General features: G+C 37.8%; 1 protein-coding gene across 1 annotated transcript in view; it reads right to left on the bottom strand.

The window, feature by feature from the left end:
- Window positions 1-15,003, bottom strand: part of RALGAPA2 (Ral GTPase activating protein catalytic subunit alpha 2) — a 401,573-nt gene that overhangs the window by 185,226 nt on the left and 201,344 nt on the right. Inside the window, exon 18 of the mRNA XM_090285992.1 lies at window positions 4,186-4,283. Coding sequence (XP_090142118.1) covers window positions 4,186-4,283 — 98 coding nt within the window. The remainder of the gene's footprint in view (window positions 1-4,185; window positions 4,284-15,003) is intronic.

Below are 15,003 nucleotides of genomic sequence, written 5' to 3'. Positions count from 1 at the left end.
AAGCAAACCAGAATAGGAACAGAATCATAGGTATGGGGATCATTTGGAGGGTTATCAGCTGGGAGGAGGGAGGAGGAGAAATGGGGATATGGTTCAGGGATTAAGAAGCATAATCGGTTGGTACAAAGTAGACAGGGGGAAGTTAAGAATAATATAGGAAAGGGTGAAGCCAAAGAACTTACATGCACAACCCATGGACATGAACTATAAGGGAGGTGGGTTTGCTGGAGGGAAAGAAGGTACTGGGTGGAGGAGAGCAAAGGGGAAAAAAAATTGTAACTACTGTGAAAATATAATCAATAAAATATACTTTAAAGAAAAAGACTATCAGCTGATTTCTCAAAAGAAACTTTGCAGGTTAAAGGAACTGACAAGAAGTATTGAAAGTGATGAAAAGCAAGGACCTACAAGCAAGATTCCTCTATCCAGCAAAGCTATCATTTAGAATGGAAGGGCAGGTAAAGTGCTTCCCAGACAAGGAACGCTAAAGGAGTTCATCATCACCAAGCCATTATTGCATGAAATGTTATAGGGACTTATTTAATAAGAAACAGAAGAAGATAAAAACTATGAATATTAAAATGGCAACAAATTCAGAACTATCAACAACTGAATATAAAAAAACAAACTAAGCAAACAACCAGAATAGAACAGAATCATAGATATGGAGATCATTTGGAGGGTTTTCAGCTGGGAAGGGGAAGGGGGAGAATGGCGAAAAACATGCAAGAATTAAGAAGCATAATTGATAGGTACAAAATAGACAAGGGATGTCAAGAATAATATAGAAAATGGAGAAGCCAAAAACTTATATGCATGACCCATGGACATGAACTAAGGGGAGGGATTGCTGGAGGGAAAGGGGGTGCTGGGAGGAGGGGAGCAAAGGGGGAAAAGTTGGGACAACTGTAATAGCATAATCAATAAAAATATACTCAAAAGAACAATATTAAGCAAACAAATGAGAAGTAGGGAATAAGATGTATAATTAAAAGACAGAATAATTTAAGCCAAAAAACAGAAGAAGGCCAACAGTATATTAAAAAATATTATACAGCTTTAAAGAAACATGATATAGATCTAATATGATAATGGAAATTTACCCAGATAGTTCCTTATTTGAAAAGCAAAATGCAGGCTCTTCTGCTTCCAACTGAGAAATGAAATGCCTGCCAACTATAGAACTAGCTCCTACATAAAAATTTGGGTTTTAATTTAAGACTCACAGGAAGTAAAATAAAATCCAAGTGATCCATATCCTCCTTCCAAAAAAAGTAGAAACCAGGGCAGTGAAATGGGGCTATCTCAAGTGTAAATCTAATATTAACACTGCTAGTGGCAAAAGAACTAAGACTCTAGGACTACAGTAGCACTCCCTGGTTCCTGGAAAGAACAAATGCAAAGGCTGTCCTCCAACACTTCAGACATTCAAGTTTTCTTAAATTAAGATCAGCCATCTTGGAACTCAATCAAAGATCACCAAACACCAAAGGAAATAAATCACCATGCACAAGAGTCTCAGAAACAACAAATATCAGACTTAAAACCCCCTTCCCAAGGATTTCAGATAATGAGATAAAGAATTTTGAATTATAATATGTAAATTTAAAGAAATAAAAGAATCACAAAAATGAATAAGCAACAAGAGATTATAAGAAATTACAGATATACTTGAATAGAATCAATGTGAACTTCCAAAAGCAAAAGGCATAATTGTTGAACTAAAAAACTCAATGGACATATTAAACAACAGATTACATATAAGGAGAGAATTATTGAACTGAATGAAAGACAAATCTGATGAATTACCTAGAATGTACCCAGAAGGCCAAGGAGAATGGAAAATAAGAAAGGGTCTTAAGAGACATGGAAGACAGAAGAAAAAAGTCTAAACATATTTCTACCTAGAATTCCAGAAGAGCAGAAAGGACAAAAAAGAGGCAGTATTTGAAGAAATGATTACCAAGAATTTTCCAAAAACAATGGAAGACAGCATCCATAGATATTTGCCACAGACCATACATCAAAAAGGACAAACGTATAAACCAAAAGAAACTGTACCTAAATATTTGTAGTAAAATTGAAGGACAAAGACAAAGAACAAGAAACAACAAATAGGATGAATGGAAGACTTCTCAACAATGGAAGACTAGCAACAATGAAAGACCAAAGACAGTTAAAAAATAGTTTCCATTAGAAAGGAAAGGGAAAGGATAAAGAAGCGGGAAACTATACCAATTAAGACATTGTAGTACTGTGCAGAAAAATAAACTAACCAGAATCAAGATAAGAAACACCAAAATAAAGCCTCACACATCTGGGAAACAGCATATATGGGAAAGAGAGGTGGCATTACAGATCAATTAAAAAATAATAATAATAATAATTCAATAAACGGGGCTTGGGACAAATAGCTATCCATATTGGGGAAAAAATGGATCCCTACCTCACTCCCTAAATAAAAACCAATTCCAGATGAAGAAAATTCTTATACGTGTAGAGAAAAACTAAACGCAAATATAAGGTAATATTTTTAAGCCTGTGGATTGGTAATTAAAAACTTTCATAAAACCTAACCATAAAAATGTTTGATAACCAAGAATAGAAAATTTAAGACCTTCTGTTCGTCAAAAGACACCACAAAGAAAGTGAAAACATAAGCTGTACCTTGGAAGAATATACCTGCCAGAAACAACCAAAATAGGATCAGTGTTCAGACTATATAAAGAATTAGTACAAATTAAAGAGAAAAAGGCAAATCAATAGGAAAATAATAAGGACATCATTAGGCATTTCACAGATGAATACCCACGATCAATGAACTTATGTAAAGATTTTGAACTTTATTAGAAATCTGAAAAATACAAAGATCCTATTTTTATCTATTTAAGTCGTACAAATTTTTTAATCTGGCAAAGTAAGTGTTGACAAGAATGTGGATAAATGGTAACTCTTTACACGTTGCTGGCAGAAAACACACGTTCTCTTGTAAGGAAGAATATTCTACTCTTTGACTCATGAATTCTACTCCTAAATAGCTACTATAGATAAATCCTTAAACATGAAGATCTTAAAACACATATAAGAATGTATATAGCTGCACCTTTCTTTCATTTAAAAAAACACCAATGATCTAAATGTACATCAAGAAAAGAGGGGAAATAAAGTGTGGTATATTCACAGTAAAATATGATACTGCAGAGAAAAGTTAATGAACCACAGCTGCATGTCACAATGTGGATGAATCGTAGAAATACCTAAATGAGTGAATAAAGCAATAATATCACTTTTATCATGTTTAAAAGTAAGAAAAACTAAAAGATATATATTTAGAGATACATACATCTAGAGTAAAACTATAGAGCAAAGCAAGGGCATGATAAACACAAAGCCAAGAAAATGCTGGCCCCTGAGTGGAAAAGGAAGGAATTTATTTGCCAAAGCGGTGCCACTAAAAGTGTTCTAGTTTTTAGGCTGAATGGATGGTTTGTGGATGTTTATGTGATTACTGAAATATACAGATTATATATACATAAGCTGTTACATGTCTTTTCTAAAAATAAAGACAGAAGACACTTTACACTGGTTATCTTCCAGGCAAACAGGACTTTCTCTTTTTATTTTGAACCCTTCTATAATGTTTGAATTTTCTATGAATATATACCACATTTTAAAAAAAATGAATAAACAGGAGTTATCTGCATATATGAATTATAGACTACTTTAAATTTTCTTCTTTAAAGTTGTTTTTAAAAAATGCTATTGTGTACACACACACACACACACACACATATTTTTGAAGAAATCATAACAGGTCTTTGCAAAAACTGACTTATCTAGCTAGCAACTTTTGTCAGGTGGACGCTACTACCTAAAATGAAGTCAGAAACAAGGAATTTGAATATATGTTTTAAAGGCAAAAATACCTGATTAAAAAATACAGAGTGCCAAATACACATCAGCTGGTGGATACCATTTCATGTTAACTTTTTTATTTTTCTGATGTGACTATAGTTTTACATAGAAAGCAAGCAAGACTTCAAAGTTGCATGGGCTTATGACGCATCTAAATGGAAAATTTTTTTCAAAGGAAAACTACTACTGACATTAATAAAATTATTATTGTGCCAATAATTTATGCATTCATTTTTAATGCTAAATTAATTTGGTTTAAAAATATCTTACTGTTATTCCTTCATATTCTTTCTTCACACATCCTTTATTCGCTTGAATAGGCTTAGGTTCTGAAGAAGTCACATGTTGTGCATTTTCTACCTTTTGACCTAGAGATTTGGTGGGGAAAAAAAAAATCAACAGAAAGAATGATAGTAAAACTAAAAAAATTTTGTATATATAGGTAAGTATTAAATTTAGACATTCTAAGATAAAAACAACAGGAGTCATAGGTCTGGATAACTGGCAGTCTATGGGTCAAGTCCACTATAAACCTTTGACCCACAGTGAGCTTTTAAAACAAAGGATTGAATGCCACTCCTTTCTTAGAACATTATGTTAGCACAAGAAAAGGCAAGAAGACCTGTCCTGGGGGCATAGGGAAAAGTTCTCAGAGAAAAGCTGCCTGAGTTAGCCAGCTGACAGGAGAAGAAATCAGTAAGGTAACTCAGTATCTCTTGAGAATAAAGACTGATGAAAGAAAGAACAAATATACAGAATCAGTTATTAAAAAGGGAATATCGTCACAAAGCCTGCAAACATTATAAAGATGGTAAGAGTATTTGTGATAATATGGTATCAATAAATTTGAAAAAATTAATGAGTCGAACAAATCCCTAGAAAAACAAACTTAAAATAATCAAAACAGGAAAGGAAAATCTGAATAGTCTTATAATGATTTTAAAATTTGAATGGTACTTTAAAAACTTCCCACAGAAAACTCCAGGCATATGGTGGGTTCTACCCCAATACATAAGGAGGAAAAACTCACAACAATCTTACACAAAACCTTTCAGAGAACTGAAGATTTTTAGATAATATGTTTCTCAAATTATTTTAAATGGCATTTTCCTATTACAAGAAAATTCTAGGAGGCAATACTTCTCTACTTATTTAATGAGGTTACCATGACTGTGACATTAAGAATTGTGAAATAGGAGGAGATCCAAGATGGCAGAGGAGTAAGTGGAAGCTACACTAACCTCAGCCCAGGACCAGTCTGGATTTAAAACCTAATTTTGGAGAAATCATCTGGAAAAACCAACAGAACACTAGCTGGAGAGAAGTCTTATAACCACGGACAGACAAAAAAGGGCGCTACATCACAACGTGACCGGTAGGGAGTGCAGAGACGCAGAAGGGCTGGCTGGGCTCCCACGGGCGGCACCTGAAGGGACTGAGAAACAGCTCAGCAGGCGGGAGCTCCCCCTGAGAAGGGCAGGGTATAAACCCCCAGCTGGGCTTCCCAGCTTACAGCAACAGAGTGGAGAGTAAAAGAGTATCCAGCTGTGAAAAGCGAAAAGCCACAGAGTTTCTTGCTAGCTGAAGAGAAACAGCTGGAGAAAAAGAGCTCTTAAGTGGATCACATACGAAAATATTTTGGCCCCCACTTACCCTGGGCTCAATCAGAGGAAAGGCAGAGAGGACTGAAGACACTTGGGGAAAGTTTGGTGCGGTGATTTTGAGGGGAGAACTGGGGGAGCAGCCGACCAGGTCCCAGTGCTGACTCATCCCCACACTGCAGGCAGACCATTCCCCTCCAAGTGGCATTAGCCTGAGGGGAAGCTAAAGCCCTGCCTAGAGGAATTAAGCTGCCACACCCACTATCCTTAAGCCTGACGGCTAATCACAGATTGAATAGATTAACAACAAAAGAAGACAGACAAAGGCAGTAGATCCCTGGAAGTCTCCAACAGGCTGCCTAGGCCCAGATTGGTACAGGATCTGACGCCACCAGGGGCAGATCCAGGAAGTGCAGATCATTCTAAGAAGCACCAACAAACGACAGGAGTCACAAAAATGGGGAGACATAGAAACAACCCCCCATCGAAAGAAAAGGTAGAATCCCCAGAAAGAGTGCTAAATGAAAGAGAGGGGAGCAAATTATCAAATATGGAATTCGAAACATGGATTATGGAGAAGCTGAATGAGCTCAGGGGAAACTACAAAGAACTCCAGAAAAAACTACAAGGAAGTTACTGAGAATTACACCAGAATGAAAAAGGACAAGGAAGCTATCAATAAGAGCCAGGAGGAAATGAAGAATACAATCTCTGAATTGAAGAACACAGTACAAGGAATTAAAAGTACGCTAGAGGAAGTAGAAGATCGGATAACCGAGCTGGAGGACAATGGAGACAAAAACTCCCAGACAGTGCAACAAAATGAAAGAAGACTGAACAAGACTGAAGAGGTTCTAAGACAGCTGCAGGACAACATGAAACGTAATAATATCCATATCATAGGAAATCCAGAAGGAGAAGAAGAAGAGCAAGGGATAGAAAACCTCTTTGAAAAACTAATGACAAATAACTTCCCTAACGTGAGAAGAGAGTCACGCAAGTCCAGGAACCACAGACGGTCCCAATGAAGATGAATGCCAACAAGCCCACTTCAAGACACATCATAATGAAAATAGCAACATTCAAAGACAAAGAGAGAAACAACTAATAGCATACAAGAAAGCTGCAATAAGGCTATCATCAGATTTCTCAGCAGAAACACTAGAAGCCAGAAGGGAATGGCAAAAAAATATTCCAAGTAATGAAAAACAAAGGCCTACAACCAAGAATACTCTACCCATCAAGGTTCTCATTCAAAATGGAAAGTGAAATAAGGAGTTTCTCAGACAAAGGAAGACTAAAAGAATACATCTCCACCAAATCAGCATTGCAAGAGATGCTGAAGGGTCTGCTTTAAGAAGATAAAGAAACAGAGAGAGACATAGAAAAACACGAGTACAAAGGGGAAAAATGACAATGAATAAGTACTTATTGGTAATAACCTTAAATGTAAATGGATTAAAACCTCCAATCAAAAGACATAGGGTAGCTGAATGGATTAGAAAGCATGACCCACATATATGCTGTCTGCAAGACACCCATCTCAGAACAAAAGGTCTACAAAGACTGAAAGTGAAGGAATGGAAAAAGTATTTCAAGCAAATGGACACTAAAAAAAGTTGGGGTAGCAATACTCGTATCAGACAAAACAGATTTCACAGAAAAGTCCATAAAAAGAGACAAAGAAGGACATTTCATAATACTTAAGGGAAAAATCCATCAAGAAGATATAAGCCTTGTAAACACATATGCACCCAACTTAGGAGCACCCAAATATGTAAGGAAATTTTTGGAAGACTCCAAGAAAGATAAAGACGGCAACACACTCATCGTAGGGGACTTCAACACCTCACTGTCAACAATAGACAGATCTTCGAAGCAAAGAAACACCAAAGATATTGAGGCACTGAACAACACTCTAGATAAAATGGACTTAGTCGTTATATATAGAACTTTTCACCCCAAAGAAGCAAAATATACATTCTTCTAAAGTGCACATGGAATATTTTCAAAGATAGACCACATTGTAGGACACAACACAAGCCTCAACAAATTCAAGAAAATTGAAATTATATCAAGAATCTTCTCAGATCACAATGGCTTAAAATTGGAAATCAACCTCAAGGAAAAAACTCAAAGACATTCAAACTCATGGAGAATGAATAACATGCTATTAAATAATAAATGGGTTAACAATGACATCAAGGAAAAAATCAGTTTCTGAAAACTAATGATAATGAACAGACAACAACCCAAAACCTATGGGATACAGCGAAAGCAGTCCTGAGAGGAAAGTTCATAGCAATACAGGCCTACCTAAAAAACATAGAAGAATCTCTACAAAAAATTTAACCCTACAGCTACAAGAACTAGAGGAAGAACAAGCAAAGCCCAGATCAAGTAGAAGGAAGGAAACCATCCAGATCAGAGCACAATTAAATGACATAGAGACTAAACTAACAATTCAAAAGATCAACATAAGTAAGAGCTGGTTCTTTGAAAAGATAAACAAAATTGACAAGCCTTTAACCAGGCTCATCAAGAAAAAAAGAGAGAGAACCCAAATAAATAAAATCAGAAACGAAAGAGGAGAAATCACAACCAATAACACAGAAATACAAAAGATTGTAAATCATTATGAAAAACTGTATAGCAAAAAATGTGACAAACTAGAGGAAATGGACAAATTCCTGGAAACATACAGTCTTCCAAAACTAAATCAAGAAGAAGCAGAAAGCCTGAATAGACCAATAACAACTAGTGAAATTGAAGCAGTAATCAAAAAACTCCCGGCACACAAAAGCCCTGGACCAGACGGTTTCACAGGTAACTTCTACAAAACATGTAGGAAAAGAACTAACTCCTATCCTCCTCAAAGAATTCCAAAAGATCCAAAAAGAGGGAAGACTCCAAAACTTGTTCTATGAAGCTAGTATTGCCCTAATTCCAAATCCAGGTCAAGACACAAGAAAGTAAGAAAATTACAGGCCAATATCACTGATGAACATAGATGCTAAAATTCTCAACAAAATATTGGCAAACCGGATCCAGCAACACATTAGAAAGATCATACACCACAACCAAGTGGGATTCATCCCAGGGATTCAAGGATGGTTTAATATTTGCAAATCAATAAACGTAATACACCACATAAACAAAATGAAAGACAAAAACCACATGATCATATCAATAGATGCAAAAAAAGCATCTGATAAAGTACAACACCCATTTATGATAAAAACTCTCGGAAAAATGGGAATAGAGGAGCATACCTCAACATAATAAAGGCCATATACAAAAAACCTGAAGCCAACATCATACTGAATGGGCAAAAACTGAGAGCATTCCCCCAGAGGTCAGGAACAAGACTAGGATGTCCACTCTCTCCACTCCTATTCAACATAGTCTTGGAAGTTCTAGACACAGCAATCAGACAAGAAAGAGAAATAAAGGCATCCAAATTGGAAAAGGGGAAGTAAAACTGTCATTATTTGCAGATGACATGATAGTGTACATAGAAAACCCTATAGACTCCACAATAAAACTACTCAACGTAATAAGTGAATTCAGCAAAATAGCAGGGTATAAAGTCAATATTCAGAAATCGAAGGCATTTCTGTACACCAACAATAAAATCTCAGAGATAGAAACTGAAAGAAAAATCCCATTTACCATAGCAACAAGAAAAATAAAGTACCTAGGAATAAACTTAACCAAGGAGGTAAAAGACCTGTACTCAGAAAATTACATAACACTGAAGAAAGAAATTAAAGAAGATACAAATAAATGGAAGCATATACCATGCTCATGGATGGGAAGAATCAACATCAATATATGTCCATACTACCCAAAGCAATTTATAGATTCAATGCAATCCCCATTAAAATACCAATGACATTTTTCACAGGCGCAGAACAAATACTTCAAAAAATTATATGGAACCAAAAAAGAGCCCGAACAGCCACAGCAATTTTGAGAAAGAAGAACACAGTAGGAGGAATCACAATACCTGACATCAAACTATACTACAAGGCCACAGTAATCAAAACAGTCTGGTACTGGCATAAGAACAGATATATAGATTAATGGAACAGAATAGAGAGCCCAGAAATAAACCCAGGTCTATATGGTCAACTAATATTTGACAAAGGGGGAAGGGACATCAAATGGAGTAAAAAGAGCCTCTTCAACAAATGGTGTTGGGAGAACTGGACAGCGACACGCAAATAAATGAAACTGGACCACCAACTTACACCATACACCAGAATAAACTCAAAATGGATCAAAGACTTAAATGTAAGCCGTGATACCATAAAAGTCCTAGAGGAAAAAATAGGCAGGAAAATTTCAGATATCCCATGTAGCAACATTTTCACTGATATATCTCCAAAGGCAAGAATAAACAAATGGGACTACATCAAACTAAAAAGTTTCTGCTCAGCTAAAGAAAACATCAGCAAGATGAAAAGGGAACCAAACATATGGGAAAATATATTTGTCAATAATATCTCAGACAAGGGATTGATCTCCAAAATATATAAAGAACTCATACGACTCAACACCAAGAAGACAGACAACCCAATTAAAAAATGGGCAAAGAATCTGAACAAACACGTCTCCGAAGGGACATACAGAAAGTCCATAGACACATGAAAAAATGCTCAACATCATTGGCCATCACAGAGATGCAAATAAAAACCACAATGAGATACCACTTTACACCAGTCAGTATGGCCATCACCAACAAATCAACAATCAACAAATGCTGGCGAGGATGTGGAGAAACGGGAACCCTATTGCACTTTTGGTGGGAATGCAGACTAGTTCAGCCACTTTGGAAAAGTTTGGAATTTCCTCAAAGAACGAAAAATGCTAGGATTATATCCGAAGAATCCTGAAACACCAATTCAAAAGAACCTGTGCACCTCTATGTTCATAGCAGCACTATTTACAATAGCCAAGTGCTGGAAACAACCTAAGTGCCCGTCTGTAGATGAGTGGATCAAAAAACTGTGGTACTTTTACACAATGGAGTACTATGTAGCAGAAAGAAAGAAGGAACTTCTACCATTTGAAACAACATGGATGGAATTAGAGAGAATTATGCTTAGTGAAATAAGCCAGGCAACAAAAGAAAAATACCTTATGCTGTCACCTATTACAGGAAACTAATGAACAACACAAACAAATGAGCAAAATTGAACCAGAGGTATGTAAACAAGGAGAAGACTAACAGTAACAAGGCGGGAGGCGGGAGGGGGAAAAGGGGGTAAAAAGAGAAAGGGTCTAGTCGAAGAACATGTATAAATGACCCACGGACATGGACAACTGAATGGGGACTAAATGTTGGAGAAGGAGGGGACAGGGTGCAGGGAAACAAGAGGGGGAAAAAAAGTGGGACAACTGTAATGGAAAAACAAACAAAAAAAATTTTAGTGGGGGAAAAATGAAAATATGAAGAATGGAAATGCCAGTTCAGTGACTATTAGAAAGACATGGGAGACTTCCGGCCAAGATGGAGGCTTAGACAGATCCCCTCGGTCTCCTTCTACAACTAGAGAGGAATACAACTACTTCAAAACAAAAGATAACTAGAAATTCCAGAAAATAAAACTACTTGGAAGCCCAACGTACAAAGTTATAAACCAGCGGCGCTCTTTGGGCAGGTAAGACCGAAAGTAGATGGTGCTGTTTGCGGTGGCACCAGGGACAGCTGCAAGGAGAACAATCCCAGCTTCAGTCGAACCCCAGCAGCTCCCGACCCCAACGCTGGGAAAAGCAACCACCACATCGCCGAACGCCGAACGGTGAAGCCCAGAGGGTGGGAGGACGGATCCCGGTCTCCTAGCAGAATAATTGCAGGAATCCATCTTGGACCCCCACCCCCACACAAAGCGCCACAGTGCTGCAAAATAGGTTGAAGATAGCCACTAGTCGCTGGGCAGTGACCACAAAGGGTCACAGCGCAGCGAAAAAGGTTGCGGATCGCCACCGGTCGCTGGGTTGTGACGAGTACACAGGCACTGCCCCCTATAGCCGGCCCAAGAAAACAAAACGCCATCTGTCAAAATGAGGCAGACAACTATAGAAATCCGGGGGCGCAGCTCACCAGGCAACAGATGAAAAACCTGACAGATGAACAGATAAGAAACCTGACAGAGGCTCAGTTCAGGGTCATTGTTATCAGGTGGCTTACAGAATTAACAAAAGATCTGGAAAAAGATGAGAAAGAATTGAAAAACACTCATACTGAAAGGAACAAAACCACATACGAGACAGATGGTGAGGAAATAAAATCCAGAGTTCAAATCAACAAACCAGAACATAGAGAAGTAACAAACAGTCAACCAGTGCAGAGAGAAAAAACGGGAAGCAAGGAAAATGATGAGAGGATCAGAAACCTCTGGGACAGCTATAAAAGCTCCAACATACAGATGATCGGATTACCAGAGGGCGAAGAAGAAGAACTAGAAATTGAAAAATTAAGTGAAAATATAATAAAGCAGAACTTCCCAAACTTGGGGAAGGAAATAGACTTACAGGTCCAGGAAGCACAGAGAGTTCCAAAACAACTGGACCCAGGGAGAACCACTCCAAGACACATTATAATAAAAATGTCAAGAGTTAAAGATAAAGAGAGAATCTTAAAAGCAGCAAGAGAGAAGAAAAGAATCATGTACAAAGGGGTCCCAATTAGACTATCAGCTGACTTCTCAAGGGAGACCCTACAGGCAAGAAGGGACTGGCAAGAAATATTCAAAGTAATGAAAATCCAAAACCTACAACCACGAATACTTTATCCAGCAAAGCTGTCATTCAGAATAGAAGGGCAGAGAAAGTGTTTCCAGGACAAAATAAAACTGAAATAGTTCATTAGATCCAAACCACTTTTATATGAGATGTTAAAGGGACTGGTTTAGAAAAAGGAGGATCAAAACTATGAACACTAAAATGAAAACTGCATCACAAGAAACAACAGCAGAAGCTAGGGAATTCAAACAAAGGCAAACTAGGCAATGAGAGTGGAAAAGAACTATAGGTATGGGGAGCATATTGGGGGGAGGTCAGCAGGGAAGGGGAAGGGGGAGAGGGAGGGAGATGGTACAGGAATTAAGAAACATCGTAGGAGGGAATGGAATAGACAGAGAGAGGTTGAGAAGAACTATATGCACAACCAATGGACATGGACTAAAAGAGGGGACAAGGGGACGGAGGGGGCCCACCGGGTGGAGGGGAGCAGGGGAAAGGGAAATTGGAACAAATGTAACACTGTAATCAATGAAACACATTAAAAAAAAAAAAAAGAAAGACAAGGATTTTCCTTCACACTGTATATTTTTCTCCCTATCTGATCTCTCCAGTGTTCGGCATTCTAAAGAAGTAAGTAATGACGTAAGTTTCTTTGCGTAACACTAATAAGACCAGTTGTTAATAGAGGTTTTTTTTTTTTGACCAAGACGTTGAATGGAATGTCATGCCTAAAGGAGACATGCTTGGGCTCTGGTTGTTACCAAAAAGCTCTGAGGAACTGGGAATGACTTTCAAAGGTAATAAAAGCCCACAAGATAAAAGGCCTGGTACCTTGGTTGGTTGTGCAGTCCATGGCAATCTTTCCAGGGAAGGAATGAAGGTTGTTTTCCTGAAAGATGGCTAGAAGGGACCTTAAGGCACAATGGAAAAGCAGAAGGACTTGGAAAAGACAGGTGTGTACAGGAAAAGCTGAATGCCAGGTATGTGGCCCAGGTTCTGTGCCCTGAAGAGCAGACTGACGGTCACCCTAAATGTTCCTTGGGTAAGTTCCAGGAAAGCAGAACTAAAGATCATAAGTGATCATTTGCTGCTCTTGTTGAGTTTATGCAAATGTACAGGATAAATTAAAAATGGACTTAATGCAGTCCCTTTAATGACAAGGGGGGTAATCTTAGGGAGAAAAATCATTATTCATGGAAAATCACAATGATCAGTGGTAGACTATAAAGTAGTGCAGCTAACCGCCTTTAAAGTTCCTTTTCATTTAAAATGTTTTCACTTGAAAGTTAAACTATGTCTGTGGTATCATCAAAGTTATTTAATTTATAAGCAAGAAGAATGTCAAATGCCTTGCAACTGTACGTCCTTCCAATAAGACAGTCTTACAGATTTAGAGACTGATTTGTGGGTTATGTTACATAAATTAACATGTGTTTTCTGTTTTCAAAGGGCATAAGCCTATGACCGCATTACCTGAGTGATTGTCTGTGCATGTAGGCCTAACTTAATCCTGGCTGCAGTGCTGTCTCCTGAGACTCAACGGTTTGGCTGAACTAAGTGGTTGGGTTGGTGAAGAATGGGTGGTCTGTGGGCTTCACTTTAAAACTGGTTTCTCTTTTTTATCCTAATGGATTGGACTGAAAGGGTCCAGAGGTCTGAGAGGGGGGAAACCTAATATATTTTCTTCAGCCCAAACTAAATATAAAGGGCAAAAGGGTTTTGGACAGGTGAGAGGTGCCTTGCACACTTTCCTCCAAAGAAGCCCCCTTTTTTTTCCCTAATGTGGGACAGTAAAAAATTAATACCTGCCTTTTGTCATTTAGTAGCTATGGACTGAATGATGTCTTTTAACCCTGTTGCCAAATCTGTTGCCCCCAGAATACAACAAGGATGCCAGCCTGTTAATCCAAGCACACCGTTGTCTGGGGACAGCCAACTTACCTGGAGTCTGCACAGTCCTTCCCCATGTGGAAAGGCCACCCTCCCCCCCACACCCCCGCTCTTATTAGGGATTTCTGGACCCAAGGGTAGGTAGGACGACGACCATGTCCAGCTTGAAGCAGCTAGAGGAGCTTGAGACCTTCGCCCATTGTCCTTTATAAGATTATAAAGGGTCTTAATATTAAGAGGGAGGGATTGTTATTTTTTATTGTTAAAATAATTAATTAATCATTTATTTATTAAAAGAAAAAGAAGAATATATGAAAGGGTGAAGCGGGAGAGCTTGTATGTATGAACCATGGGCATAGACTTGGTAGGAGATTGCTGGGGGAAGGGGGGGTGCTGGGTGGAGGGGAGCAAAGGGGCAAAAATTGGAACTATTGTAACAATATCATCAATAAAATATACTTAAAAAAAGAATTGTGAAATAAATTGTAAATAAATGTGAGCTTATTTCTTATATAACTCATAAAAATAATCTAAATGATAAGTATGTTCATTGACAAAGGCACGATTTACTGATGCTCTTTCATTGTAAAATACTTTATTTACTGTTTATAGGGCCAACCATCTGCCTCTCTGCTTTCCACACAATGTTTCTGCTGAAAGTTTTTGGAGAAACTGTAAATTAATAATATTAAGACAAAATTTTCGGACTTCTGGCCAAGACAGACAGGCTGTGTCTCCTTCCACAACTAAGAAGGAATATAACTACCTCAAAACTAGAGACAAATAGAAGTTCCAGAAAACTGAGCTGCATGGAAGTCCAACAAACAAAGAAATAAGAAGAAATACT

This window comes from Furipterus horrens, unplaced genomic scaffold, assembly GCF_987537825.1.
Source record: "Furipterus horrens unplaced genomic scaffold, mFurHor1.1.pri manual_scaffold_8, whole genome shotgun sequence".
Lineage (NCBI taxonomy): Eukaryota > Metazoa > Chordata > Mammalia > Chiroptera > Furipteridae > Furipterus > Furipterus horrens.
Note: the sequence above shows the minus strand (reverse complement) of the source record. Positions and strands in the feature narration are given on the sequence as shown.